General features: G+C 44.9%; 3 protein-coding genes across 3 annotated transcripts in view; all 3 read left to right on the forward strand.

Annotated features, from left to right (window-relative positions):
- LOC115820064 (C-type lectin domain family 4 member E) overlaps positions 1-43 on the forward strand; it is a 4,062-nt gene extending 4,019 nt beyond the window's left edge. The window contains exon 6 of the mRNA XM_030783507.1: positions 1-43. This exon is cut by the window's left edge and continues 446 nt beyond it. The gene's annotated coding sequence lies outside the window, so the exon portion shown is untranslated.
- Positions 44-5,812: 5,769 nt separating this feature from the next.
- LOC115820233 (CD209 antigen-like protein C) lies at positions 5,813-10,728 on the forward strand. The gene is made up of 6 exons (XM_030783723.1): positions 5,813-6,072; positions 6,722-6,832; positions 7,888-8,025; positions 9,920-10,071; positions 10,160-10,281; positions 10,470-10,728. Exons 1-6 carry the CDS (start codon positions 6,012-6,014, stop codon positions 10,630-10,632), a joined length of 747 nt encoding a protein of 248 aa, XP_030639583.1. The 5' UTR covers positions 5,813-6,011; the 3' UTR covers positions 10,633-10,728.
- Positions 10,729-11,958: 1,230 nt separating this feature from the next.
- The window catches only part of cops7a (COP9 constitutive photomorphogenic homolog subunit 7A), an 11,209-nt gene continuing 10,667 nt past the window's right edge, over positions 11,959-12,500 (forward strand). The window contains exons 1-2 of the mRNA XM_030784751.1: positions 11,959-11,970; positions 12,211-12,304. The gene's annotated coding sequence lies outside the window, so the exon portion shown is untranslated. The remainder of the gene's footprint in view (positions 11,971-12,210; positions 12,305-12,500) is intronic.

Here is a 12,500-nt window from a genome sequence, read left to right on the forward strand (position 1 = left end):
CACACAAAGAAAAAAGAATAAATTTTTTTGTATGAAACATGGAGAATCCTTTTGCTAGTTCTGTCTGTTCCAGTCACAACACTGGATCTCTCTGCTGATGCTTTCTCCTGTCCTGTGTGTTTCTCCTGTCCTGTGTGTATTTACTTTTATAACGGTTATTTCCTGACACGCGATGGTGGGTTTAACATATTTCTGAGTTACTTTATGATGGAAGGTAAACTATAGCTTTAGAATATGGTAGAACAGACCTGCTTTGTTCTTATAGCAGAAGTTGTTGTGTTGATTATTATTCACACCCACACCAACACTCTCTCACACCAACACTCTGTCATACCAACACTCTGTCACACCAACACTCTGCCACACCCACACTCTCTCACACCAACACTCTGCCACACCAACACTCTCTCACACCCACACTCTGCCACACCAACACTCTTTCAAACCCACACTCTGCCACACCAACACTCTTTCACACCAACACTCTCTCACACCCACACTCTCTCACACCAACACTCTGTCACACCAACACTCTCTCACACCCACACTCTCTCACACCAACACTCTGTCACACCAACACTCTTTCACACCCACACTCTGCCACACCAACACTCTTTCACACCCACACTCTGCCACACCAACACTCTGCCACACCAACACTCTGCCACACCAACACTCTCTCACACCCACACTCTCTCACACCAACACTCTTTCACACCAACACTCTTTCACACCAACACTCTCTCACACCCACACTCTGCCACACCAACACTCTTTCACACCAACACTCTCTCACACCCACACTCTGCCACACCAACACTCTCTCGCACCCACACTCTCTCACGCCAACACTCTGTCACACCAACACTCTGTCACACCAACACTCTGCCACACCAACACTCTTTCACACCAACACTCTTTCACACCCACACTCTGCCACACCAACACTCTCTCACACCCACACTCTCTCACACCAACACTCTTTCACACCAACACTCTCTCACACCCACACTGTGTCACACCAACACTCTGCCACACCAACACTCTCTCACACCAACACTCTGCCACACCAACACTCTGCCACACCAACACTCTTTCACACCAACACTCTCTCACACCAACACTCTGTCATACCAACACTCTTTCACACCAACACTCTCTCGCACCAGCACTCTTTCACTCCCACACTCCTTCACTCCCACACTCTGTCACACCAACACTCTCTCACACCCACACTCTCTCACACCAACACTCTTTCACACCAACACTCTTTCACACCCACACTCTGCCAAACCAACACACTTTTACACCCACATTCTGCCACACCAACACTCTGTCACACCAACACTCTGCCACACCAACACTCTCTCACACCCACACTCTGTCACAACAACACTCTCTCACACCAACACTCTGCCACACCAACACTCTTTCACACCCACACTCTGCCACACCAACACTCTTTCACACCCACACTCTGCCACACCAACACTCTGCCACACCAACACTCTTTCACACCAACACTCTCTCACACCCACACTCTGCCACACCAACACTCTCTCACACCCACACTCTCTCACACCAACACTCTTTCACACCCACACTCTTTCACACCAACACTCTCTCACACCCACACTCTGCCACACCACGCTCTTTCACACCAACACTCTCTCACACCCACATTCTGCCACACCAACACTCTCTCACACCCACACTCTCTCACGCCAACACTCTGTCACACCAACACTCTTTCACACCAACACTCTGCCACACCAACACTCTTTCACACCAACACTCTCTCACACCCACACTCTGCCACACCAACACTCTCTCACACCCACACTCTCTCACACCAACACTCTCTCACACCAACACTCTCTCACACCCACACTCTGCCACACCAACACTCTCTCACACCCACACTCTTTCACACCCACACTCTGCCACACCAACACTCTCTCACACCAACACTCTCTCACACCCACACTCTGCCACACCAACACTCTTTCACACCAACACTCTCTCACACCAACACTCTGTCATACCAACACTCTTTCACACCAACACTCTGTCACACCAACACTCTTTCACTCCCACACTCCTTCACTCCCACACTCTGTCACACCAACACTCTCTCACACCCACACTCTCTCACACCAACACTCTGCCACACCAACACTCTGCCACACCAACACTCTGCCACACCAACACTCTCTCACACCAACACTCTCTCACACCAATACTCTTTCACACCCCAGGCTGGCTGATAGCTTCTTCTCTCCCACTTTTCCAACACTCTCTCACACCCACACTCTGCCACACCACGCTCTGCCACACCAACACTCTCTCACACCCACATTCTGCCACACCAACACTCTCTCACACCCACACTCTCTCACACCAACACTCTGCCACACCAACACTCTGCCACACCAACACTCTTTCACACCAACACTCTCTCACACCCACACTCTGCCACACCAACACTCTCTCACACCCACACTCTCTCACACCAACACTCTTTCACACCCACACTCTCTCACACCAACACTCTGCCACACCAACACTCTGTCACACCCACACTCTCTCACACCCACACTCTGCCACACCAACACTCTCTCACACCAACACTCTCTCACACCCACACTCTTTCACACCAACACTCTCTCACACCAACACTCTGTCATACCAACACTCTTTCACACCAACACTCTGTCACACCAACACTCTTTCACTCCCACACTATATCACTCCCACACTCTGTCACACCAACACTCTGTCACACCCACACTCTCTCACACCAACACTCTGCCACACCAACACTCTGCCACACCAACACTCTGCCACACCAACACTCTCTCACACCAACACTCTCTCACACCAATACTCTTTCACACCCCAGGCTGGCTGATAGCTTCTTCTCTCCCACTTTTGTAGCCCATTGGCTCTGATTCCACCTGTTCAGTTTATGTGTGTATCAGTGTGACACTATACACTCCTGTCTGACAGTGAAACAGTGTGTATAGTGTTACACTGATACACACTGTTTCACTGTCAGACAGGAGTGTATAGTGTTACACTGATACACACCGTTTCACTGTCAGACAGGAGTGTATCAGTGTGACACTATACACTCCTGTCTGACAGTGAAACAGTGTGTATCAGTGTAACACTATACACTCCTGTTTGACAGTGAAACGGTGTGTATCAGTGTAACACTATACACTCCTGTTTGACAGTGAAACAGTGTGTATCAGTGTGACACTATAGACTCCTGTTTGACAGTGAAACAGTGTGTATCAGTGTGACACTATACACTCCTGTCTGACAGTGAAACAGTGTGTATCAGTGTAACACTATACACTCCTGTTTGACAGTGAAACAGTGTGTATCAGTGTGACACTATAGACTCCTGTCTGACAGTGAAACAGTGTGTATCAGTGTAACACTATACACTCCTGTCTGACAGTGAAACAGTGTGTATCAGTGCAACACTATACACTCCTGTCTGACAGTGAAACAGTGTGTATCAGTGTGACACTATAGACTCCTGTCTGACAGTGAAACAGTGTGTATCAGTGTAACACTATACACTCCTGTCTGACAGTGAAACAGTGTGTATCAGTGTAACACTATACACTCCTGTTTGACAGTGAAACAGTGTGTATCAGTGTGACACTATAGACTCCTGTCTGACAGTGAAACAGTGTGTATCAGTGTAACACTATACACTCCTGTCTGACAGTGAAACAGTGTGTATCAGTGTGACACTATACACTCCTGTCTGACAGTGAAACAGTGTGTATCAGTGTGACACCATACACTCCTGTCTGACAGTGAAACAGTGTGTATCAGTGCGACACTATACACTCCTGTCTGACAGTGAAACAGTGTGTATCAGTGTAACACTATACACTCCTGTTTGACAGTGAAACAGTGTGTATCAGTGTAACACTATACACTCCTGTCTGACAGTGAAACAGTGTGTATCAGTGTAACACTATACACTCCTGTCTGACAGTGAAACAGTGTGTATCAGTGCAACACTATGCTCAGGTTTGACAAAGTCAGAAAGAGGACAGGCAAGTTTTTTTTTTCCATTTGCACTCAAGAGCAACAGCAGACACACACACACACACACACAGAGGAGGAAGAGGAGAGAGAGAGAGAAGGAGAGATATTTTTGCGTACGTGCGTGTCTGCATGTGTGAGTGTGCGTGTATGTGTGTGTGTGTGTGTGTGTTTGGCTAAAAATCTCTGTTTACAGATTATCTTGTCATAATATCCTGGTTCAGTCTGATTGCTAAAGCTGTTCAGGGAAGTCCTGGCAGTGGATAGGACAATCTCACTTTGGACTGTAAAATTCTCCAATCAGCTCTCTGTTCTGCAGACCTCAAAGGCAATGGGGTTGGCTGTCAGTCATGGGGGCGGAGACTGGGGCTGGTCTGGAGACTAGATGATGCCAAAACACTGTTCTGCAACTCACCACCTGCGACTATTGGACTTTTTTTTTTTTTTTTGGCTTCTAAAGCGTTTTCCTCGTTCTGCGTTGAGACTGTTTACATATCTAACATTTCATTTTGATCTGTTATAAGACTTATGAACTTGAGTGATTCAGCTGGGGGTTTTGCACATGACCATAGAGACAGATAATAAACGCGAGTGTATGTTATGTCTGTATTTTTTTTTTATAGAAACTAGAAAAAAAAAAAGAACGCAGTTCCTCCGTTTTGTTTCCAAATCCGTTTCCAAGAACATTTGTCACTAATTTTGTGTCTGCAACTTTCAGCAGATAAAATAAATAACTTTAAAATATTTTTCTTTTTTTTTTCTCTCTCTCTCCGAGTCACTGTGTTTTGAAGAAAAGAATTTGCTTTTCCCATGTTCATACAACAACATCTCCCTCAGTGAGATTATTCACTGTTTCCCATCTGTGTAAAGTTCAACAGCAAGTTCACCTCTGCTTCCAATAACCACATCACACGTGGCCTTCAACAACAAACATCATTTTGGTTTTTTTTACCTGTTCTACTGTTGCTGAATGGACCATTAGCACACAGTGATATTACGCATGTATATTAGGACATGTATGAGGTGGTTCCAGTTAGTGGGGGTGTGCTTTGTGTTTTAATCCAAGCGGAGTTTTGGGAAAGAGGTATGACTCAGGTAACAGAATGTAAGATCGCTGTTTGTTGATGAAGAAATTCTAGGTTTTTCCATGTTTATTCATCGGTGTGTTCTGAATGATTGCAAAACTATCTCTGTGTTTCCTGCCAAAATCCTGTCTAACCACCAAGTGTTCTTTATCCACTCAACTTTCCACAGCCCGGCCTTCTCTCTCTCTCTCTCTCTCTGTCTCTCTCTCCCTCTCTCTGTCTCTCTCTCCCTCTCTCTGTCTCTCTCTCTCTCTGTCTCTCTCTGTCTCTCTCCCTCTCTGTCTCTCTCTCTCTGCTTCTTTCTCTCTCTCTCACTCTGTTTCTTTCTCTCTGTTTCTTTCTCTCTCTCTCACTCTGTTTCTTTCTCTCTCTCTCTCTCTCTCCGTTTCTTTCTCTCTCTCTCTCTCTTTCTCCCTCTCTCTCTCTCTGTTTCTTTCTCTCTCTCTCTCTCTCTGTTTCTTTCTCTCTCTCTCACTCTCTCTCACTCGCTCTCTCTGTGTTTTGTCTGATGTACTTTCCCAATTTTTTACCAATTTCTTATCAGTCTCACACACAAACACAAACACAAACACACACACACACACACACACACACACATACACACACACGTGCACACACACGTGCACACACACACACACAGAGGATAAAAATGAGGTGAGGAGAGATACTGGGTTGTCAGTGAAGGACTGAGAGGACAGACGAGGGTGGAGGACTCACTCTGGTGAATGAGAAGCTCTCTGCATTACAGCACACAGAGGAAACACACAGGGCTGCAGGGTCTTCTGGGAAACTGAGTTTTTTTACACATTTTCACACAGTTGCTCCCAGTCTTTTTTTTTTAGTCTGAGATCCAAAATGGAGGACGCAGAGAATCATACCTACAAACCTGCACTGTACACTACACAAGGCAAACAGGGTAAACTAATCTCTCTCTCTCTCTCTGAGTGTGTGTGCACGTGTGTGTGTGTGTGTGTGTGTGTGTGTGTGTGTGTCTGTGTGTTTGTGTGTTTATATTAAAGCTTTTCATATTAATCTGATTCTGACTATCTAGGCTGAGGGATTTTCTTTATTTGACAATGGGAATTTGTTAATTTAGCTGCACCTTCCTCACAGATGTCCACATACCAGTCTATAGCCTGTCTTATGTACCAGTCTACGGCCTGTCTTATGTATCAGACTACAGCCTGTCTTATGTATCAGACTATAACCTGTCTACTGTACCAGTCTATGGCCTGTGTTATGTTCTAGTCTATATCCTGTCTTATGTACCAGTCTATAGCCTGTCTTATGTTCTAGTCTATAGCCTGTCTTATGTTCTAGTCTATAACCTGTCTTATGTATCAGACTACAGCCTGTCTTATGTATCAGACTATAACCTGTCTTATGTATCAGACTACAGCCTGTCTTATGTACCAGTCTATAACCTGTCTTATGTATCAGTCTAGAGTGTTTTCACAGTCTGGGATTACACGGACCTTACTGTTCTAACTGGGGATGGGCTAATATGAACCCTAGTGGACTGGCAGGTGTCACTCATGGACCTGTATTGTGATTTGTCCAATCAGTGACCCTGGTGGTGAAGAGAGGGGCGGAGTATGTGAGGAGCAGAACCACCATCTTCCTGCTCGTGGCTCTGTTGGCTTCTGTCTGTGCCAATATCGTACTGGGAGTTCTCTGTAAGCAAACACACACACACACACACACACACATAAACAAGACCATACACAAACAAACACACTAGGGGTTGCACGAGTACATAATTTTAAAACTTGAGTACTCGGAGTGGGGGGGGGGGAGGAGCTATGGAACTATGATGCGGTTGGTCTCAGCGCTTGGTCTTACCTTACGCAATGCTGAAGTATGGATGACACCGACGCTATTTAAACGTTATTGTCACCAACATTCTACAGTAGCCCAAGACCGAAAGCTCAGTCAACAAAGCGTGTTGTGCACAGTATGGTGGGTTGAACCCGGTTAAAATTTGAAAACGCATCATTATTTCTCCGTTAAATCTTCTTGTTATGTTTAGCGGCTGTTTTTTTGGGTTTTTTGCCTGGTAATCATTGGTAAGCCTAACCCACTTAAAATGAAATTAGTCATGTTTGCTTGCATCTGTCTTTTAACAAGACTAATTTGTTTAGCCGCGTTAGCGTAGTAGCCTAGTCTATTATATGACAGACTTGATGTTAGAGCCGTCCTTGAGAAATCCGTCCACAACTCACAAATTGCTGCACGTTTATTTCATCACAACGACAGTTGGGAAGGAAAATTTGCACCGTGAAGTACAACAGTAAAGCAAACAAACAATCGATTCACCCTTTTACGCTGCCACCATCGATCCTCTTGTTTACCAAGGGCTCTAACTGGAAACTGAGTGCGCGCGATTAGCGAGTACTCGACGATGATGTAGAAACTCGAGAACTGATCTAACGGCTCGGGTGCTCGAATGCTCTAGTACTCTGTGCAAGCCCCAACACAGACATGCACAAACACGCACACGCATGCACAAACATACATGCACATGCACACACATACGCAAACACACACAAACATAAACACACATACACAAATCTAAACGAATGATTCACATACACATAGACACTGACTTACTCTCTGCAATCCTGTGTGTGTGTCTCACTCTCTTTTTGCTTTCCTATAATTCTCACATTGATTTTTACATTCTCTCTCTCTCTCTCTCTCTCTCTCTCCCCCTATCTCTGTGTGTTTCCAGTGGCCAACAGGTCTGTCTTGTCTGTGGGGATGCAGTCTGAGGAGGTTCCTTCTCTTCAGAAGGAGCTGACCAGAGTACGTCGAGATGAAAAAGTCAGTCTAGACCAGGCCCCGGCGGGAAACACCTCCTCACCAACAAGTAAACCTGCTCTTTCATTAACCCTCTCTCTGTACCTGTCTCTCCTTCAGTTCAACTCTTTCATTAACCCTCTCTCTCTGTACCTGTCTCTCCTTCAGTTCAACTCTTTCATTAACCCTCTCTCTGTACCTGTCTCTCCTTCAGTTCAACACTTTCATTAACCCTCTGTCTGTACCTGTCTCTCCTTCAGTTCAACACTTTCATTAACCCTCTCTCTCTGTACCTGTCTCTCCTTCAGTTCAACTCTTTCATTAACCCTCTCTCTCTGTACCTGTCTCTCCTTCAGTTCAACTCTTTCATTAACCCTCTCTCTGTACCTGTCTCTCCTTCAGTTCAACTCTTTCATTAACCCTCTCTCTCTGTACCTGTCTCTCCTTCAGTTCAACTCTTTCATTAACCCTCTCTCTGTACCTGTCTCTCCTTCAGTTCAACACTTTCATTAACCCTCTGTCTGTACCTGTCTCTCCTTCAGTTCAACTCTTTCATTAACCTTCTCTCTCTGTACCTGTCTCTCCTTCAGTTCAACTCTTTCATTAACCCTCTCTCTCTGTACCTGTCTCTCCTTCAGTTCAACACTTTCATTAACCTTCTCACTGTACCTGTCTCTCCTTCAGTTCAACACTTTCATTAACCTTCTCTCTCTGTACCTGTCTCTCCTTCAGTTCAACTCTTTCATTAACCCTCTCTCTCTGTACCTGTCTCTCCTTCAGTTCAACTCTTTCATTAACCCTCTCTCTCTGTACCTGTCTCTCCTTCAGTTCAACTCTTTCATTAACCCTCTGTCTGTACCTGTCTCTCCTTCAGTTCAACACTTTCATTAACCCTCTCTCTGTACATGTCTCTCCTTCAGTTCAACTCTTTCATTAACCCTCTCTCTCTGTACCTGTCTCTCCTTCAGTTCAACTCTTTCATTAACCCTCTCTCTCTGTACCTGTCTCTCCTTCAGTTCAACTCTTTCATTAACCCTCTCTCTGTACCTGTCTCTCCTTCAGTTCAACACTTTCATTAACCCTCTCTCTGTACCTGTCTCTCCTTCAGTTCAACTCTTTCATTAACCCTCTCTCTCTGTACCTGTCTCTCCTTCAGTTCAACACTTTCATTAACCCTCTCTCTCTGTACCTGTCTCTCCTTCAGTTCAACACTTTCATTAACCCTCTGTCTGTACCTGTCTCTCCTTCAGTTCAACACTTTCATTAACCCTCTCTCTGTACCTGTCTCTCCTTCAGTTCAACTCTTTCATTAACCCTCTCTCTGTACCTGTCTCTCCTTCAGTTCAACTCTTTCATTAACCCTCTCTCTGTACCTGTCTCTCCTTCAGTTCAACTCTTTCATTAACCCTCTCTCTGTACCTGTCTCTCCTTCAGTTCAACACTTTCATTAACCTTCTCTCTCTGTACCCATCTCTCCTTCAGTTCAACTCTTTCATTAACCCTCTCTCTGTACCTGTCTCTCCTTCAGTTCAACACTTTCATTAACCTTCTCTCTCTGTACCTGTCTCTCCTTCAGTTCAACTCTTTCATTAACCCTCTCTCTGTACCTGTCTCTCCTTCAGTTCAACACTTTCATTAACCTTCTCTCTCTGTACCCATCTCTCCTTCAGTTCAAGACTTTCATTAACCTTCTCTCTGTACCTGTCTCTCCTTCAGTTCAACACTTTCATTAACCCTCTCTCTGTACCTGTCTCTCCTTCAGTTCAACACTTTCATTAACCCTCTCTCTGTACCTGTCTCTCCTTCAGTTCAACTCTTTCATTAACCCTCTCTCTGTACCTGTCTCTCCTTCAGTTCAAGAGTTCATAAAGTCATAGCTACAGTCAGTTCATCATCATCATCATCATGTCCCTCTCTCTCTCTCTCTCTCTGTGTCTCTCTCTCTCTCTCTGTGTCTCTCTCAGACTTGACATGTACGCCGTGTCCTGAGGGCTGGTTGTACATTGATAAAAAATGTTATGAGTTTAGTGAAGATAAACTGGACTGGTACAATAGCACAGACAGCTGTGCTTCAAAGGGGGGTCATCTCGCCATACTTCGCACACAAAAACAACACGTAAGTGTGTGTGCGTGCATGTGTGCGTGTGTATGTGTGTGTGTGTGTGTGTGTGTAAAACCATCTGACATCTTTATTCTAATTTTAGGATAGCCTGCAGAAAGAGGCCAATGCGATTGGTGGGTTTGATTATCATTACTGGATTGGCCTATCAGAGGCAGAGACAGTGGGAGAGTGGAACTGGGTGGACAACACACATGTCAATAAAACGTACGTTAACACACACACACACACACACACATACATATATGCACACATGCATACACACGTGCACACACTCACACACACACACACACACACACATACACACACACACACACACACACACATCCGACTTTACTGCGTGAAACCCATAATAAATCGTATTTTCTCTTTTGTCTCATTGCTGCCCCCTGCAGGTTTTGGAGCAAATGGGACAAAACGTACAAACATGCCCACAACGCCACGGAGAAAATGTGCGTCGTATTCAACACAAATGGCGAGAGTTGGCACAGCGTTCCGTGTAACTACATTTACAAAAGAATCTGTGAGAAGGACGTCGTTTGGATGTACCGTGAATGAGACAGCAGAAGACACCTCTTCCGCTCTTTGAGTTTCTCAGTTCATCTTGTCGTGGATAAAGATCAAGTCAATAAAATTTGATGTGAAAAACACAAACCCGTGGTTTTTCGTTTCTTTTTCTTTCTCCTCGGTTAGGAGATAGAGAGAGGGGAGAGGGCAGGATAAAACAAATAAACGTCAAATTCATATTTCACGCGGGCAGCACAGTGATACAGGGAAGTCGTATGCTCTTCTTTTCTGTAAAGAAAGTCAGTAGACGTACGGTTTGATGACGAGGCTGTGGCAGGTTAGTGTCAGTTAGGGTTGCTACCCGCCCCTTATAATACGGGATCGTCCTGTATTGGAAAGTGAAAGGCTGCGCCCCCTATTCAATGATGTTTCAAGTCCCCCGGTGAAACGTGAGAGGCTGTCGAGATATCGGGCTGCATGATCAGTGGGTCAGCCCTTTCCCTGGCGACGAATACAAGGGTTTGCCTTCGAGCTTTTTCTGTCGCCTATATGAGGGGTGTCGAACCTCAAACAGCACACGGCAGGTGCGACCCATGCCCGAGCAGAGTAGACTACACAGAGTGGAATCGCTCGATTCCTTATAACCTACCTCAGGCTTCCCCCGAGGCGGACATGGTGTATTGTCTAATTAACTGAATATTGCCAACTGTAACCTATATTATAGCCTACGTTAGCGTGTATTACACAGTAACCAATACAAATAGCTAGGCAACAATCAGTGCAAATATTATCCTGATATTCCATCCATTCTCTTAGATTTTGGGCTGAAGGTTAAGATAGTTATTTATTTTATAACTCACAAATATGATACATCATATATATATGATAATGTACAGTTTAAAACATCTAAATGAATAACCCTATTAAGCCATAAACATGATACACTTTTAAAATGTGTTTTTTTTTTCTAACTCAGGAAAAAAAGGATCAAAGTATCTTTTTGTAATCTAATCCACACACATTTTCAATCCAGTTAATGACGTCTCCTCTACAGGTAACAGCTGCAAAGTTGACACATGTATATCACACCATCGCGCTGTTAAGCAAAACCTGAGCTAGGACTTGTGTGTGTGTGTGTGTGTGTGTGTGTGTGTGTGTGTGTGTGTGTGTGTGTGTGTGTGTGGAGGGGGGGGGGGGGGGGGGGGGGGGGCGTCCCTTATTTCTCCACATAAAAGGTGGCAACCCTATATGGGGGTGTTTGCAAATCCAGAGTCCAGCGTGTACACGCGCATTTTTACGTTGTTTACGGTCCATTTACCATCGGTGTTGAGCCAGGTGAGAGCAGTGCTTTGAAAACAGGAAAACAGAGGGGAGAGAGAGAGAGAGTCTGTATGTCTGTTTCCTAAGAGCAACAGAGAGATCAGAAATACACATTTTGAAAGAGACAGTGTGTGTGTGTGTGTGTGTGTTGTGATTAATATCCTAACTCCATTGTGAAATTGTTCACTTGCGACATAAAGAGTAGTTTCATTCGCTCAAGACAGAGGAAATGCATTTTAAGCATCAACCAGTTGGTGGCGCTGCGGATCAATGTCATTTTTTTTGTTTCCGCCTCTTCTCTCTTGTCAGCCAATAGGCAAGCGCGTTGTTTTGTTGTCAAACGTCGCTTGACGGAAGTTCGTAACTCTGGTACGAGACAAGCCGCTAGAGTTTATCAAAAAAGGTAAATGTTTAGCCTTATTCTTTTGGTAAAACTGGTAACCAGCTGCACAGACCATTCAAATTCATATTTGTCTTTTCACGTGCATTACGAATGCATTAAAACGACCTAACGTGAAATTAAATCAAGGGGCGGCCTACCTCTGAAACCGTAAAGCCTCGTTTACCGAGTGTTTAGTACCCTCCCGGTGTTATAGGTG

The sequence above is a fragment of the Chanos chanos genome, chromosome 9, assembly GCF_902362185.1.
Source record: "Chanos chanos chromosome 9, fChaCha1.1, whole genome shotgun sequence".
Lineage (NCBI taxonomy): Eukaryota > Metazoa > Chordata > Actinopteri > Gonorynchiformes > Chanidae > Chanos > Chanos chanos.